At 39.6% G+C, this 16,667-nt stretch overlaps 1 protein-coding gene across 4 annotated transcripts in view; it reads left to right on the top strand.

Moving 5' to 3' along the window:
- SUSD1 (sushi domain containing 1) overlaps window positions 1–16,667 on the top strand; it is a 243,638-nt gene that overhangs the window by 94,917 nt on the left and 132,054 nt on the right. For all 4 annotated transcript variants that reach the window (XR_005529943.1, XR_005529944.1, XR_005529946.1 and 1 more), the window contains exons 11-12: window positions 13,598–13,689; window positions 14,842–15,028. Coding sequence is in view for 1 of the 4 variants with exons in the window: in XM_039240706.1 (XP_039096637.1) it covers window positions 13,598–13,689; window positions 14,842–15,028 (279 nt within the window). In the remaining 3 variants the exon portion in view is untranslated. The remainder of the gene's footprint in view (window positions 1–13,597; window positions 13,690–14,841; window positions 15,029–16,667) is intronic.

Below are 16,667 nucleotides of genomic sequence, written 5' to 3'. Positions count from 1 at the left end.
TATATTCAGGTCTTTTTATTTTTGTGAACTTATCCTCGATTATAGTTTTAAATATTAATTCTGCTTTAATATTCCTTTTCTTTAGAGACTTCAATTATACATATGTTGGATCTCTGCTTATATTCCATTTCAACCACTTGAATTTTGCTTCTTGTTAATTTTTAGCATCATTTTTTTCTTATTGGTTGTTTTCTTGTATTTCTTCAATGCCCCTTATTAAATTTTTATTCTAATCTACCCTTCTTTGGGTCCGATGACATTTTAGCTTTATTTCTGATACAAATTTGTCTTTTCCTTTTGTTTATTTCCTGAATTCAGTCACTTTCGTCTCATTTTCTGTCTGCTTTGTGTCTATTTCTGTTCTTAGTTTTTGAATTTCTGACCCACAGTGCTTATTTGAGGATATTAATTTCAATTAATTATGTTATACAGTGTTTTTTTCCCCCTTTAATTCTGGTTCGGGGGTTATTTAAAAATTGTAGAGTTTTTCACAAGCTGAAATATTTTGATTATCACCTTCTTATCTTTTTTTTAAAGGAACACTGCTTTTGTATATTAATTACATAACAATTGGTAGTTTAGAATGGTTAATAATACTTCTAGGTTAAGAGTGCCCTCATCTGTTACTTAATGAAGTGCAGTTTCTTTAAAGAATATTTTTGTTGTTTTTTTGGTGAGAGTGGGGATGAATTGTATATTCTTTTATTTTGGGGTTCTCTTTTGCCTTGTAGGATCTTGCATTCCCCCTTGCTTTTTCCCATAACTGCTTAGTCTCCACAGGACACCAGTTCTTTCCATTGAGTCCTCTTCTTTCCCCGAAGCAATGCCTTTTCATACCACTACTGGAAGTGTCATAAGACTTTCACCCTTTGCTTGCAGACAGTACTGTGGTACCCCAGATCTTCCTTTCAGTATTTTCACACTGAAGTTGGAATTTCTCTTTCTAGGAGTGAATCTAGCTCATGTTCAGTCCCCTTGTTTCCCTCTTTTCTTTTCCCTGCTCTTTTGGATCTCTCTCAGTGACTTGTGGGAGGTTGAGAAATAGCTTTACTGGAATTTGGTATTTTTTCTTCTATTAAAAGCTAACTTAAAGTTTCTTATATTCTCTGTCTTCTGGTTATTATGACAGCACCAGTTTTATGTTGTTTTATTTGTTCTTCTTGTTGATCTGAAGAAGATTTTGGGAAAGGTGTTGAGAGATTTGGATTTAACTGGCCACCATTATCCTTGAACAAATTGCAGTGCTAATCTAGAATAAATTCTCAAGTACTAACTTTTCCACCCCCATATCTTTGCTCATGCTGTTCCTTCTACCTGGAATCCCCTCCCCCTTTTCTACTTAGTTCCTAATATTCCCATCATCCCTTATTCCACAGTCTCTCCAACTGAAAGTAAATCTTCTTTCTGAATTCCTAGACTTTGCTCTAGGCGGAAGTATAGGTAATAGTTTGGCACAGGCCCTCTGGAGTCAGGCTGTCAAATTCAAATCTCAGATCTCCTACTCTCTGTATGCCTTTGGGCAAATTAACCTCTATGTGCCTAAGTTGCTCTAACTGTAAAAATGGGAGTAGCAATACCTATATCATGGGTTTGTTGTGAAACTAAGTGGGTTTGGGGGAACCAGCATAATACCTGATGCACAATAAGCATCTAAGCAATGTTAACTATTATTTACATTTGCTTTATGACATTTATTATATATGCCCTTGTATTTTTATTATACAGATATACGGTATAACTCTTCTTCTAGATTAAATACATATTGAAGGCAGACACCATGTCTTAGAGTACCGGTATTTCATTGAGTTCATATGATACCATTTGTTCAGTTTTCCCCTTATTGATGATTGTTTACACTTAAACCACCAGGAATGCTGTGCCTGCCACCATCTGGGACATCAGGAGTGCAGAGATAAACGAGCCATAGTCTCTCCCCGCAAGGAGTTGGGGCAATAGAATCAATAATAATACAGTGCATAATATGTAATTGAGGTATTTGCAAGTACTCTGGGAGCACAGAGGAAGTAATGACTGATTTTGCCCAGAGTTGCTCCCTCACATTACTTACTGAAGCAGAAACAAAGTTTCATTGAAGTTGATGAACTAGGAACCAACTCTTCTTTTCTCCGAGGCATTCTTGCAGGTCTGGTTTTTCAACTTCAGGATTCTAGATTAGGTTAGCCTTCTGGATGGGGTAAAGGAGAGAAAAAGTAGGCAGAGTGACCACTTAAAATGAAGCAGGGAAGGAATATTAGTATGAGGGACGGGGCATGTGCTTTCCATTAGCAAAGGGGTTAGAGAGCAGGGTAGGAAGAGATTCGGGACTGGCTCTCCTGGGAATCCTTTTCTCCCCAGTGAACACATTATGGGTTCAACCTGCCTGTGGTTGAACCTTAAGCCCCCTGAGTGGAGAGAAGGGGACCTAGGGTGAGAGTTGCTCTCTGACCAAGATGCAGCTGAAATTAACCAGTGAGACAGATCTATTTAATTAGTATATTCTCAGTGGGGGTGATGTCACCCCTGGGGGCAAAATCACCCACAAGGAGACAAAAATTGGTTCTTGAGGGGTGAGGGAATTTTGTTCTTTTTATATATGAAGCATAGATAAACATATAGTATATAAGAAACATACAGCATACCTGGGGGCATTTTTTTATTAAAAATTGTTTAAAACATTTATTTAGTTTTGAGAGACAGAGCATGAGCAGGGGAGGGGCAGTGAGAGAGGGAGCCACAGAATCTGAAGCAGGCTCCAGGCTCCAAGCTGTCAGCACAGAGCCCGACACAGGGCTCAAACTCACAAACCTCAAGATCATGATCTGAGCTGAAGTCAGATGCTTAACTGACTGAGCCGCCCAGGCGCCCCTGGGGTGCTAATTTTATAGAAGGGGAGAGATTAGGCAAAGCTGTTTAAAAAGGCTGCTTTTAATTCCCTTGCCCTTGGAGATGTGTTGAGCAAGAAATTGCTGCAGCTGAGGTCAAATAGGTTGTTACCTGCTTTCTCCTCTAGGGTTTAAACTTAACAGAAGACTATGGGGGAAGAGAAGAGGGAAAAAGGTTACAAACGGAGAGGAAGGGAGGCAAACCATAAAAAATTCTTAACTACAGAAAACAAACTGAAGGTGTGTGTGTGTGTGGGGGGGAATGGGTGACGGGCATTGAGGAGGGCACTTGTTGGGATGAGCACTGGGTGTTGTATGTACATGGTGAATCACAGGAATCTACCCCCAAAACCAAGAGCACACTTTACATACTATATGTTAGCCAGTGTGACAATAAATTATATTTAAAAGCTAATAAAAAAGTAAAAAGGCTGCTTGTGGGGCTGTAATGAGAAAAGGTGGAGAAACACTGTTGTAGCTTTATAATAGGTACAAATACCTGCTATGTCCTCTTTCAAGTCCGTTTTTTTGCTGTTCTCTTTAATCCTTCCAAAGAAATGTAGCAGTGATTGCTTTCTGTTCCCTGAATGTACCAAGCTGATTTCCTCCATGGGGGACGTAGCCCTTGGAGCTCCCTCTGACTGCTTTCCCTCCATTCTTGGTGACTCGTTCACATTTGTCAGATCTCTGCTCACAAATCATCTCCATGCTTTCTAGCCTCCTGTGTTGCTTTTCTTCAGACTTTACCAGTGCGCAAGATTTTATATTTTGTTTTTTTTGCTTATGTATTTTCTGCCTTTTTCACTGGAATGAATTCCCTTAGGTGCAGCAATTTTGTTTCCTCTCCACTTTATCTCTAGCCTCTAAAGCATGTCTGTAGATGTTAACTTCCTAAGTATTTATTGAATGTAAACTTATCCTGTTCTAAGAAGGTTCACTTTTTAGTTTTTCCATTCATGGATGTTGCATTTCTCTATTGTTTCCTTTTCTGTGTTTTGGGGAAAAAAATTCCTCCTAAGTCTTGGACATTTCTAGTTAGTTTTATTTCTAATTAATCTATTCCTATTCTATTTTATTTGAAGTTTGTGGTTTCTTCTCTTGTGGACAGGGCTCTTTTAATTATTTTATTAAATTTTTAAAAAGTTTAGTCTTAATTTTAGTTAGCATGTAGTGTTATATTAGTTTCAGGTGTGTAGTATAGTAACTCAACACTTCCTTACATTACCTGGTACTCATCACAAGTGCACTCCTTACTCTCCATCGCCTATTTCTTATTTTTTTAAAGTTTATTTATTTATTTTTGAGAGAGAAAGTGCGCATGCGTGTGCGCTCAAGAGAGGGGGGAGAGGGTGGGGCAGAGAGAGGGAGAGAGGGAATCTGAAGCAGGTTCCTTGCTGTCAGTGCAGAGCCCAACATGGGGCTGGATCTCACAAACTTTGAGATTATTTGACCTGACCTGAGATCAAGTGTTGGAGGCTTAACTGACTGAGCCTCCCAGGTGCCCCTAGGAGAGTTCTTTTTTTAAATTTTTGAGGAACCTCCATACTGTTTTTCACAGTGGCTGCACCAATTTGTATTCCCACTGACAGTGCAGAAGTGTTCCTTTTCCTCCACATCCTCACCAACACCTGTTATTTCTTGTGTTGTTGATTTTAGCCATTCTGACAGGCGTGAGGTGATATCTCACTATAGTTTTGATTTGCATTTCCCTGATGGTAAGTCACGATGAGCATCTTTTCATGTATCTGTTGGCCATCTGTATGTCTTCTTTGTATAAACGTCTGTTCATGTCTTCTACTCATTTTTTAATTGGATTATTTGGTTTTTGGGTATTGAGTTTTATAAGTTCTTTATATATTTTGGATACTAACCTTTTATCAGATATGTCATCTGCAAATATCCCCTCCCATTCTGTATATTGCCTTTGGTTTTGTTGATTGTTTCCTTTGCTGTGAAGAAGTGTGTGTGTGTGTGTGTGTGTGTGTGTGTGTTTAATGTGGTCCCAATAGTTTATTTATTGCTTTTGTTTCTCTCGCCTCAGGAGACATATTTTTTTAAAAAATTGCTATGGTCTGTGTCAACAAGGTTACTGCCTGTGTTCTCTTCTAGGATTTTTATGGTTTCGGCTCTCATGTTTAGGTCTTTAATGCATTAAAAAAATTTTTTTAATGTTTATATTTGAGAGAGAGAGAGAGAGCGTAAGTAGGGGAGGGTCAGAGAGATGGAGAGACACAGAATCCAAAATAGGCTTCAGGCTCTGAGCTGTCTGCAAAGATCATTATATGGGGCTTGAACTCACAAACTATGAGATCATTGCCTGAGCTGAAGTCGGATGCTTAACCAGCTGAGCCACCCAGGTGCCCCTCTTTAATCCATTTTGAATTTATGTTCGTGTGTGGTATAAACAGTCCCGCACTTTTCTTTTTCATGTTGCCGTCCCGTTTTCCCAGCACCATTTATTAAAGAGTCCTTTTCCCATTGGATATTCTCTCCTTTTTTTGTTGAAGATTAATTGACCATCCAATTGTGGGTTTATTTCTGGGTTTTCTATTCTGTTCCATCAATCTGTGTGTCTTTTTTTGTGCCAGTCTCAAGTGTTTTTTTTTTTTTCTTTTTTTTTTTTACAAATAGTTTATTGTCAAATTAGTTTCTACATAACACTCAGTGCTCATCCCCAAAGTGCCCTCCTTCATGCCCATTCCCCCCTCCCCCCACATCCATCAGTCCTCAGTTTTTGTCAGCATTCAAGAGTCTCTCATGGTTTGCCTCTCTCCCTTTCCCCCACCATTTCCGCCCTTCGTCTCCCCCTTGGTCTTCCGTCAAGTTCCTCCTAATCCTCCTATACGTGCAAACATATGGTATTTGTCCTTCTCTGCCTGACTTATTTCGCACTGCTAGGAATTTACCCAAGGGATACAGAAATGCTGAGGCATAGGAGCACATGTACCCCAATGTTCATAGCAGCACTCTCCACAATAGCTAAAACATGGAAAGAGCCTAAGTGTCCATCAACAGATGAATGGATCAAGAAGATGTGGTTTATCTATACCATGGAATACTACATGGCAATGAGAAACAATGAAATCTGGCCATGTGTAGCAACATGGATGGACCTTGAGGGTGTTATGCTGAGCCAGTCTCAAGTGTTTTGATTACTGCGGCTTTGTATTGAAACTTAAAGTCCAGAATTGTGATGCCCCCAGCTTTGCTTTTCCTTTTCAGGATTGCTCTGACTATTCAAGGTCTTTTGTGGTTCTATACAAATTTTAGAATTGTTTGTTTTAGTTCTGTGAAAACTGCTGTTGATGTTTTGTTAGGGATTGCACTAAATCTGTAGATTGCTTTGGGTAGTATGGATATTTTAACAATACTTGTTCTTCCAGTCTGTGAGCAGGGAGTGTCTTTCCATTTCTTTGTGTTACCTTCCATTTCTTTCACAGTTTCCAGAGTACAGGTCTTTTACCTCTTTGTTAGATTTATGCCTAGGTGTCTTATTATTCCTGGTGCAATTGCAAATGGGATTGTTTTCTTAATTTCTCTTTCTGCTGCTTCATTATTGATGTATAGAAATGCAACAGATTTCTGTATCTTGATTCTGTATTCTGCAACTTTGCTGAATTCATTTATCAGTTCTAGCAATTTTTTGGTGGAGTCTTTCAGGGTGTGTGTGTGTGTGTGTGTGTGTGTATCTCATATCATTTGCAAATAATGAAAGTTTTACTTTTTCTCTAGCAATTTGGATGCCTTTTATTTCTTTTTGTTGTCTGTTGTGGCTAGGACTTCAAGTATTATGTTGAATAAGAGTTTAGAATGGACGTCCTTTCTTTGTTCTTTAGGGGAAGGCTCTCAGTGTTTCCCCATTAAGGATGATGTTAGCTGTAGGTTTTTCACATAAGGCCTGTATTATGTTCATGTATACTCCCTCTAAACCTACTTTGCTGAGTGTTTTTTATCATGAATGGATGTTGTACTTTGTCAAATGCTTTTTCTGCATCTGTTGAGATCACATGGTTCTATCCTTTCTCATACTGATGTGATGTTTCGTGTTGATTGATTTGTGAATATTGAACCACACTTGTGACCTAGGAATAAATCCCGCTTGATCATGGTGAATGATTTTTTAAATGTACTGTTGGATTCAGTTTGCTAGTATTTTAAAGAGAATTGTTATGTATCTATGTTCATCAGGGATATTGGCCGGTAGTTCTCTTTTTTAGCGGTATCTTTATCCAGTTTTTGTATCAGGATAATGCTGGCCTCCTAGAATGAATTTGGAACTTTTTCTTACTTTTCTATTTTTTTTGAAATAGTTTGAGAGGAATAGGTATTAATTCTTCCTTAAATGTTTGGTGGAATTCACCTGTGAAGCCATCTGCTCCTGAACTTTTGTTTGTTGTGAGTTTTTTGATTACTGATTTAATTTCTTGGCTGGTTATTGGTCTGTTCAAATTTTCTATTTATTCTTTTTTCAGTTGTGATGGTTTATATGTTTCTAGCAACTTATCCATTTCTTCTAGGTTGCATAATTTATTGGCATATAGTTTTTCATAATATTGTCTTACAAGAGTTTGCATTTCTATGGTGTTAGTTGTTATTTTCTCCTCTCTTATTTGTGATTTTATTTGAGTCTTTTCTCTTTTTTTCTCTTGATAAATCTGGCTAAAGGTTTTAAACTTTCTTTTTTTTTTTTTTTTTTTCCAGAGAACCAGGTCCTGGTTTCATTAATTGGTTCTCTTGTTTTTTTAGTATCATTTATTTCTGCTCTAATCTTTATTATTTACTGCCTTTGGCTAGATTTAGGTTTTGTTTGTTGTCATTGTAGCTTCTTTAGGTGTAAGTTTCCATTGTTAATGGGAGATTTTTCTTCTTGAAGTAGGCATGTATTACTATAAACTTCCTTCTTAGAACCACTGTGGCTGCACCCACAGGTTTTCGACTGTTGTGTTTTCATTTTCATTTGTTTCCATGTACTTTTTTTTTTTAGTGTTTTATTTATTTTGAAAGAGAAAGAGAGCAAGGGAAGGGCAGAGAGACTCCCAAGAAAGTTCCATGCTGTCAGTGCAGAGCTCAACATGGGGCTTAATCCCATGAACCATGAGATCATGACCTGAGCCAAAATCCAGAGTCAGACGCTTCACTAACTGAGCCACCCAAGTGCCCTACTTTTTTTTAATTTCTTCTTGATTTATTGGTTGACCCATTCATTATTTAGCAGTATGTTACTTAACTTCCATGTGTTTTGTGCTCTTTCTAGATTTTTTCTTGTGGTTGACTTCTATTTTTATAGCACTGTGGTCAGAAAAGATGCATGGTATGACTTCAGTCTTTTTGAATTTATTGAGGCTGGTTACGTGGCCTAATATGTGATCTGTTCTGCAGAATGTTCCATGTACTTGCAGAGAATGTATATTCTGCTGTTTTAGGATGGAATGTTCTGAATATACCTGTTAAATCCATCTGTTCCAGTGGGTCATTCAAAGCCTCAATTTCCTTGTTGATTTTGTGTTGAGATGATCTGTCCATTGATATAAGTGGGATGTTAAAGTCCCCTGACTGTTACTGTATTATTATTGGTTAGTTCCTGTATGTCTGTTAGTAAAGGTTTTATGTATTTGGGTGCCTCATGTTAGGTGCATAATATTTACAGTTGTTATAGCTTCTTGTTGGATTGTCCCCTTTATTATTATATAGTTTCCTTCTTTGACTCTTATTACAGTCTTTTTTTTTTAAGTTTATTTATTTATTTTGAGAGAGAGAGAGTGCACACACGCAAGTGCACAAGCAGGGGAGGGGCAGAGAGAGGGAGAGACAGAATCTCAAGCAGGCTCTGTGTTGCTAACACAGAGTCCAATGTGGGGCTTGAATCCACAGACTGTGAGATCATGACCTGAGCTGAAATCATGACCTGAGCCAAGATCAGAGTTGGATGCTTAACCGTCTGAGCCACCCAGGCGCCCCTACAGTCTTTGTTTTAAAGTTTATGTTGTCCGATCTAAATATTGCTACTTCAGCTTTCTTTTGACATCCATTTGCATGATAGATGTTTTTCCATCCCCTCACTGTCAATCTACAGGTGTCTTTAGGTCTGAAATGAGTCTCTGGTAGGCAGCATATAGATGGGTCTTGTTTTTTTTTTATTCATTTTGTCACCTTGTGTCTTTTGATTGTTTGTTTAGTCCATTTACATTCAACGTAATTATTATTTAAAAAATTTTTTAAATGTTTTTTTATTTATTTCTGAGAGAGAGAGAGAGTGTGTGAACAGGGGAGGGTCATACAGAGAGGGAGATACAGAATCTGAAACAGGCTCCAGGCTCTGAGCTGGCTGTCAGCACAGAGCCCAACATGGGGCTCAAACCCACGAAGTGTGAGATCATGACCTGAGCCGAAGTTGGACACTTAACCAACTGAGCCACCCAGGTGCCCCAATTAATTATTGATAGATGTGTATTTTTTGCCATTTCATTACTTGCTTTGTTGTTGTTTCTGATATTTTTTCTTATTTATCTCTTTCTCTTATGGTTTGCTGGTTTTGTTTTTTGCTGGTTTTAGATATGTTATTATATTTTATATATATGTATGTGATATAAATATATGTATATATTTAATATTTATTTATTTTTGAGAGAGAGGGAGATAGAATGTGAGCAAGGGAGGAACAGAGAGAGATGGAGACACAGAACCTAAAGCTGGCTCCAGGCTTTGAGCTGTCAGCACAGAGCCCGATGTGGGGCTAGAACTCACGGAGCTAGAACTCACTGGCTGTGAGATCATGACCTGAGCCAAAGTCAGACACTTAACTGACTGAGCCATCCAGGTACCCCTTATAGTCTTTTATTTTGTGAGTTTCTTGTCTGATTTTTCATAGAAATATTCATTTTTATTACTTTTGTGTTTCCTTCCTTTATACTGTCATTTTAGGTATCTTCTTTCCACTCAAAGAGTTCCCTTTAATATTTCTTGCAGGGCTGGTTTAGTTGAACTTTAGTTTTTGTTTGGGAAACTCTTTATCTCTCCTTCTATTCTGAATGATAACCTTGCTGGATAGAGTATCCTTTGCGGCAGATTTTTCCCATTTAGCACTTTGAATATATCATGTCATTCCCTTCTGGCTTGCAAAGTTTCTGTTGAAAAATCCCCTCTAAGCCATATGAATTTTCCCTTGTAAGTAACTATCTTCTTTTTTCTTGTTGCTTTAAAATTTTTTTCTTTACCACTATATTTTGCCATTTAATTACAATATGTCCTGATGTGGGTCTGCTTTTGTTGATTTTGATTTGAGTTCTCTATGACTTCTGAGTCTGGATATCTGTTTCTTTCCCCAGATTAGGAAATTTTTCAGTTACTACTTCTTCATATAAATCCTCTCCCTCCTTTTCTCTCTCTTGTTCTTCTGGGACTCCTATAATATGAATATCATCACATATGATGGAGTCACTGAGTTCCTTAAGTCTATTCTCGTTTTGCTTAATTTTTTTTCTCTCTCTTTTGTTCAGCTTGATTACTTCCTAGTATCCTGTCTTCTAGGTCACTAGCATTCATTCTTCTGCTCCTTCCATTCTGCTGTTCATTCCATCAAGTGTGTTTCTTTTTTCATTTATTGAGCCTTTTATCTCTGCTGTTATTCCTTATATTTGTGCTCAGGGTCTCACTCATGTCCTCCACTCTTTTCTCAAGTCCAGTGATTATCCTTAGGATCATTGCCTTCAATTCTCTATCAGGCATTTTACTTACATCTGTTTCATTTGGATCTCTGGCCATGGCCTTGTCCTTTCCTCTTCTTTCATTTGGGATAAATTTCTCTATTTCTTCATTTTGTCTGCCTCTCTGGGCTGTTTCTGTATGTTAAGAAAGTCAGCTATGTCTTCTGATCTTGAAAGGAGTGAAGAAGAGATCGTGGAGTGCCCTGCAGGGCAGTGCCCCCTGTTCACCAGAAACTGACATTACAGGAGAGTATCCTATATGTGCTGCTATGTGTGGAGTCTGTGATAGTGTCTGAGTCATTCGATGCAGTTGTGTGCACTGATTCTCTGTCTAGGTGGGCTGTGCTTGCTCTCCTTAGTGGGCTGCAGGCAGGTGGGCATGCCTGCTGGGGAACTTGAGAGCAAGTGGTGGTGTAAGCAAAGTATGTGCTGGGTTGCTAGTGCTATACTGGATTTCCTGAAGCGCTGTGGTGGCTGGGGGCTGTGTGCTGGTGTTGCTGGGGGCGTGAGGCTGGGCACAGTATGCATCAGCAGCTGGGACTGATGTGTAGAGGCAGCTCTGAAACCAGTGGCTGGGCACTGTGCCTTTTTGTTGTAATTTATTGTCTTGGTTTCCTATTGCTAGTTTGACAAATTACTGCTTCATTCTGGAAGCTGGAGGAGAGAAGCCATTTCCTTGTCCTTTCCAGTTTCTAGATCTTACTTACATTCCTTAGCTTGGGGCCCCATACTCCATCTTTGAAGCTCATTGGTTTTTGCTTTTGTCCTTGAATCTCTCTCTAACCCTGATTTTTTGTCTCTCTCTTATGAGGACCATGGTCACTACCTTGGTCTCATCTGGATAATCTCCCTATCTTAATCAGATTGCAGAGTTCCTCTTCCACGTAACGTAACATGGTCACAGGTGGATGTGGACATTTTGGGGGACCCGTTTTCAGCCTACCATACTTGTTCTTAGAGATCTAACGGAAATGACTAGTTTTTCTGTGCTCTTGTATTTGGGTACATTTTGCCAAACTCCTTTGATTTGTATTTGTTTTTCTCTTTTTTTTCAAGTGATTTCATATTTGTTTTCAGTTGATTCTCTTAGATTTACTGGAAGTTGCATTATTCCCTTTCTTCCTGGTATTTATAGCTCATTTTGTTCTTGCCTCTTTCCACATCGTCTAGAATTGCCTAGCTAATGCTAAATAATAGCTATGAGAACATGCATCCTTGTATTGTTCTTAACTTTACTAGAAATTGCTTCATTGTTTTACCAGCATGGATGGTGGTTTCTAATAAACTCTTTTAAAATTTTTTAAATGTTTTATTTATTTCTGAGAGAGAGAGAGAGAGAGAGACAGCATGAGCAGGGGAGGACCAGAGAGAGAGGGAGACACAGAATCTGAAGCAGGCTCCAGGCTCTGAGCTGGCTGTCAGCACAGAGCCTGACGCAGGGCTTGAACCCACTAACTGTGAGATCATGGCCTGAGCTGAAGTAGGGTGCTTAACCAACTGCGCCACCCAGGCGCCCTAATAAACACTTTTTTAAATTAAGGAGTTTCTATCAAAGATTTTTAGTCAGGAACATGTATTAAATATGTTAGCCATTACGTGTATAGAAATAACCGTATGGCTTTTCCCTTTTAATCTATAAATACTTTCCCAATAATGATCACCTCTGTATTCCTGGAATGAATCTTCCTTGATCATAGTGTACTTCGAATGTCCTGCTGCCTTCTATTTACTAATATTTTATTTTAGGTTTTTGCATTTATAATAATAAGTGAGTTTGGCATAGTGTGTTTTGTAATTGCTTGCACAATTTGGGAATTGTGGATTATCACAATCCTTGCACAGTTTGGGAATTGTGAATTATCCAGTCATCTTGAGTAAATTGGGAAGCTTTCCACCTTTTTGCATGGTCTGCAACTTAAATAGTATTGAGGTTATCGGTTTTTGAAAGTTTCATAAACGTAAGGTTCGTTGGACCACTACTAGTTATCTTTAAAACCTTCTGTACCCAAGAGTGAAATTCCATTATTCTGAAACATGTATACTTTTTTACCTACTCTGTCTTACAACATTTGAAGTACAGCTTGTGACTTGTGGAACAGGTTCTCTCTGGGCAAAGCTGCCCAGTCCATAAAGAAGGGTCACATCTACCAATGTGGCTTCATTCATAGGAACCTGTCCAGCCAGGGGCTTGCACAATAAAGGCTTGGTTCCCATGAGACTTTTCTTTTTTCAGGTGCTTTGGGAGTTGTCTTTATGATTTATTAATCATGGCAGTGCTGCTATGAAACTTCTTAGCAAATTTTTTTTCAGTTCCTCAAAGAGCACTTCACAATGCTCTGCTCAAGTGTTGCTCCCTGCTCAGAATTTGAAATTGATACTTATTTGTATAAATGAGGTTGTCCAAGGTCAGAGTTGCAATTTTAGGTTAGTAAACCGGGAGAGTTGCAGTGACTGGATTTAAGAAATTTTTGAGAGGGAGCCTCTGATTAGGTATCTTTTGATTTTAACTCTTTCATCAAGATTGAGTTTACATAAATATAAAAGTGGTGTTTCTTGGACTGCTACTACTGATTTTTTTAAAAATATTTTTTAATATTTATTTATTTTTGAGAGACAGAGCATGAGCAGGGAAGGGGCAGAGAGAGGGAGACACAATCTGAAGCAGGCTCCAGACTCTGAGCTGTCAGCACAGAGCCCAATGTGGGGCTTGAACTCACGAACTGTGAGATCATGACCTGAGCCAAAGTTGGGACACTTAACAGACTGAACCACCTAGGTGCCCCTGACCACTAATTTCTAAATTAAAATACTGCTGAAATCATCCTGTGTAAATGATTCGATTACAAAGTAGCATTCTTTTTTAAAGATTTTATTTTTTAAGTAATCTCTACACCCACAGGGGCGGGGGGAGGGGGTCAAACTCACAACCCTGAGGTCAAGAGCCACATGCTCTATAATGGTAGTATTTTTGTATAGAGTGTAAGTTGATTTCTCATTCTTTCCCCCCTGCAGTAAAACAGATCATCGGTAACCTTTCAATATTTAATGAAACCTGCTTGAGATGGAGAAGTACAAAGACAGCTGATATAGAGGAGATGTATTCAGTAAGTCACTTTATGTGTAGATGTTGTCTTCTGTGGGAGGCTTAAAAAATATCAGCAAACATAAAAATCTACTTATACAGCTGTTATTATCAATGGCAGGTTGATAGTGACATTTGTGAGAACAAGCAAGAAAATGGGCACTTGTAGTGCATATTTGAAGAGAGAGACCTTGGGGATTGATGAGTAAGCCATGAGAGTTTCTTTGTGCACCTAGCCCCATGCAGAGCTGATGTTCACACAGGATCTGTGAAAGGAATCCATGGCTTTTGCATGTGTCTCTGATCAGGGTATGAACATGTTGTCGAGGGAGTCAAGGGGAATTTTTGAAGTTAGATGTGGTTGTGAGTAAGAAAGGTAAAGGCCGTGGGATGAGCTGCTACTAGAAAAATTTAAGTGGGCAGAAAGGTATGTGACTTGGCCCTGGTGCTGGGATGTTCCAGGGAAATGGAGGCAATGTCAGAAGGGGGCAGGCAGAAAAGAATCCTGCCGAAGTTTTTACCAGACCAGCTAGGAGTTCCCTAATTTAGGTCCTGCTCTGGAGAAGCCTTAGTGCAGATTCTTCATTTCCTTACTTCCTGCCTGCCTTCCTGCCTTTTTTAACTTTTTTTAAAAAAATGTTTATTTATTTTTGAGAGAGAGAGAGAGTGAGCAGGGGAGGAGCAGAGAGAGAGGGAGACAGAATCCGAAGCAGGCTCCAGGCTCTGAGGTGTCAGCGCAGAGCCTGATGCGGGGCTCAAACTCACGAACCGTGAGATCATGACCTGAGCCGAAGTCAGACGCCTAACCGACTGAGCCACTCAAGTGCCCCTTCATTTTCTTTCTAGAGAGATGTTCTGTGGCTTTGCTCCTGCAGTTTTGCCAACAGACTTTTGCACTGTGCATGTGTGTGTGTGAGAACAAGACCAAGAAAATGATTAGTACTGGGGCCTCAGCCTCTGTACATTTTGATTGAAAGCTTTTTTTTATTGTACTGATGTATCGTGACAACAGTATTTATGGTATTATGACTCCAATATCTGCTTACTGTTATATATCACTTTTCGAAGGAACTTTAGTTTTAAGAGCAAGATTGCTCATGAGAAAGGGTGTGTATCCAGGCATTCGGAGCCTTCCAGGCCAGCCATTCACCTAGTGAACTTTTCTGTGTTTCAGTTCCACATTCAGGGCCAGAGATGGTATCAGAAGGAATTTGCCCAGGAACTGATCTTCAACATCACCACCAGCAGCCAGGCTCCCGAGATGTGCTTGGACCTGCATCCGGGCACCAACTACAGTGTCCGCATACAGGCTTTGTCTTCTGAACTTCCTGTGGTCCTCTCCCTGACAACCCAGATAACAGGTAAATCTTGAATTACAGCATTTGGATGAACAAAGTCACCACAGAGCCATAGATGGGCCCAGATAAAGAGAAACACCATTGCTTCCTATCATTATAGAATGAACTTGAAGAGCGAGAGGAAGAAGGGTGTGGATGGAACAGGAGAGGGACTACTGTAACTGTGACTGTAACGTTTTATTTCTTAAAAAGGCAGCTGAAACAAAACATTAATGCAAATAAAATCTGGCTGGTGTGTCTATGAACTCTGGTTACATATCCAGCAGGCTGGGTATTTGAAATAGTTCAAATATTTCATACCTAAAAAGAATTTTCTCTCATTAGTACTGCTTCTCGGTGTATTAATTGTCATTTTGTCACAAGTGCCTCAAGAATCAGTCCTTCCCAGGGAGAAATGATTGGCAGTCCCATTCTGGTCCCCTGGAAAATTCACTTTCCTCTCATTTTCTTGTCTCTTCAAATCTGGAGATTTGAGCTAAGATTCAGAGTATTAGCTTCTTGTTTCTTACTTCACCGAGCAATTAGAAGTCATCAGGGAGGACTTGCTTCTCCCAAGTCTCCCATTGCTACCGTGTGTTCTGTCTTCTCCACGGTCCCCACTCCTCAGGTGACCCCTCCCTCAACAGGTGCATTGGGCCCTATCCCTTCCTGCTCAGTCATCATCCCCAGTAGAGAAGTTGTCCCAACACTGCACGAGCATGTTGTAGGATCTCCATTTTTAAATGAAAACCAAAGAAACTAAGAAACTCACTTCCTTTGATCCCATATCCTCCCCACCCCAGCTTTTTCTTTCAGCATCCCTATTACCGTAAAACTCCTTGAAAGAAGTGTCTGTTGTATATGCTCCATGTCCTTCTGATCCCTCCCTTTAACGGGTTCCAATCTGGAGGAAGTTGTCCTGTCCGCACTGCTTTACTAAAAGTGTCTCCATCTTGCAAAATCCACTGCCCAATTTTTTTAAATTTAATTTTTATCCCCCCTCCTTGGCATTTGACATCCCTGTCTTCTTGAAATACCATTTCTCTGGGCTTTTGGGTCTGCCTGCCTCTCTGGATCCTCCTTCTCAGTCCTCTTTGCTGGCTCCATCCACTTTTACGGATGCCCTGTCTGCCTATTTCTCTTCCTTTTTCTTCATTTTCTACCCCCTGTGCCCATACTAGTCTCATGGCTAGAAATATTGCCTGTATGCTAAGGATTTCCAAATATGCATCCCAGTCCCACACTTTCCCCTGAGCAATACGCTCATATATCCACTCATCTCTTAAGCATCCTGTTGCACACCCATTTGGCAAGTCCAAAAGGATTTTGATTTTTCAACTCTTCTCTCACCCCCAAAGCCATTTTTCACTCAGGCTTCTCTGTCTTGATTATTGGCATTCCTGTTCACCTGTTGCTCAGGCAAAAAAGATTCCACACCTCCCCACCAACTTCCACTTTTGTTTCTAACATATATTTGGAGTCCAACCACTTCTCTCCACCTTCACCTTCACCGCAAAGTGATCTTATCCAAGCCAGTAACCTCTTGCTTGGACTCCTATAGTAGCTTTCTTACTGGTCTTTCTGCTTTCACGGGTGCCTGTCAGTCTCTCATCCCCCACCCCACCCCCAGGTTATGGTGAAAACCATAACTATAAAAAGATTA

The sequence above is a fragment of the Hyaena hyaena genome, unplaced genomic scaffold (genome assembly GCF_003009895.1).
Source record: "Hyaena hyaena isolate Hyena2069 unplaced genomic scaffold, ASM300989v1 scaffold_6, whole genome shotgun sequence".
Classification (NCBI taxonomy): domain Eukaryota; kingdom Metazoa; phylum Chordata; class Mammalia; order Carnivora; family Hyaenidae; genus Hyaena; species Hyaena hyaena.
Note: the sequence above shows the minus strand (reverse complement) of the source record. Positions and strands in the feature narration are given on the sequence as shown.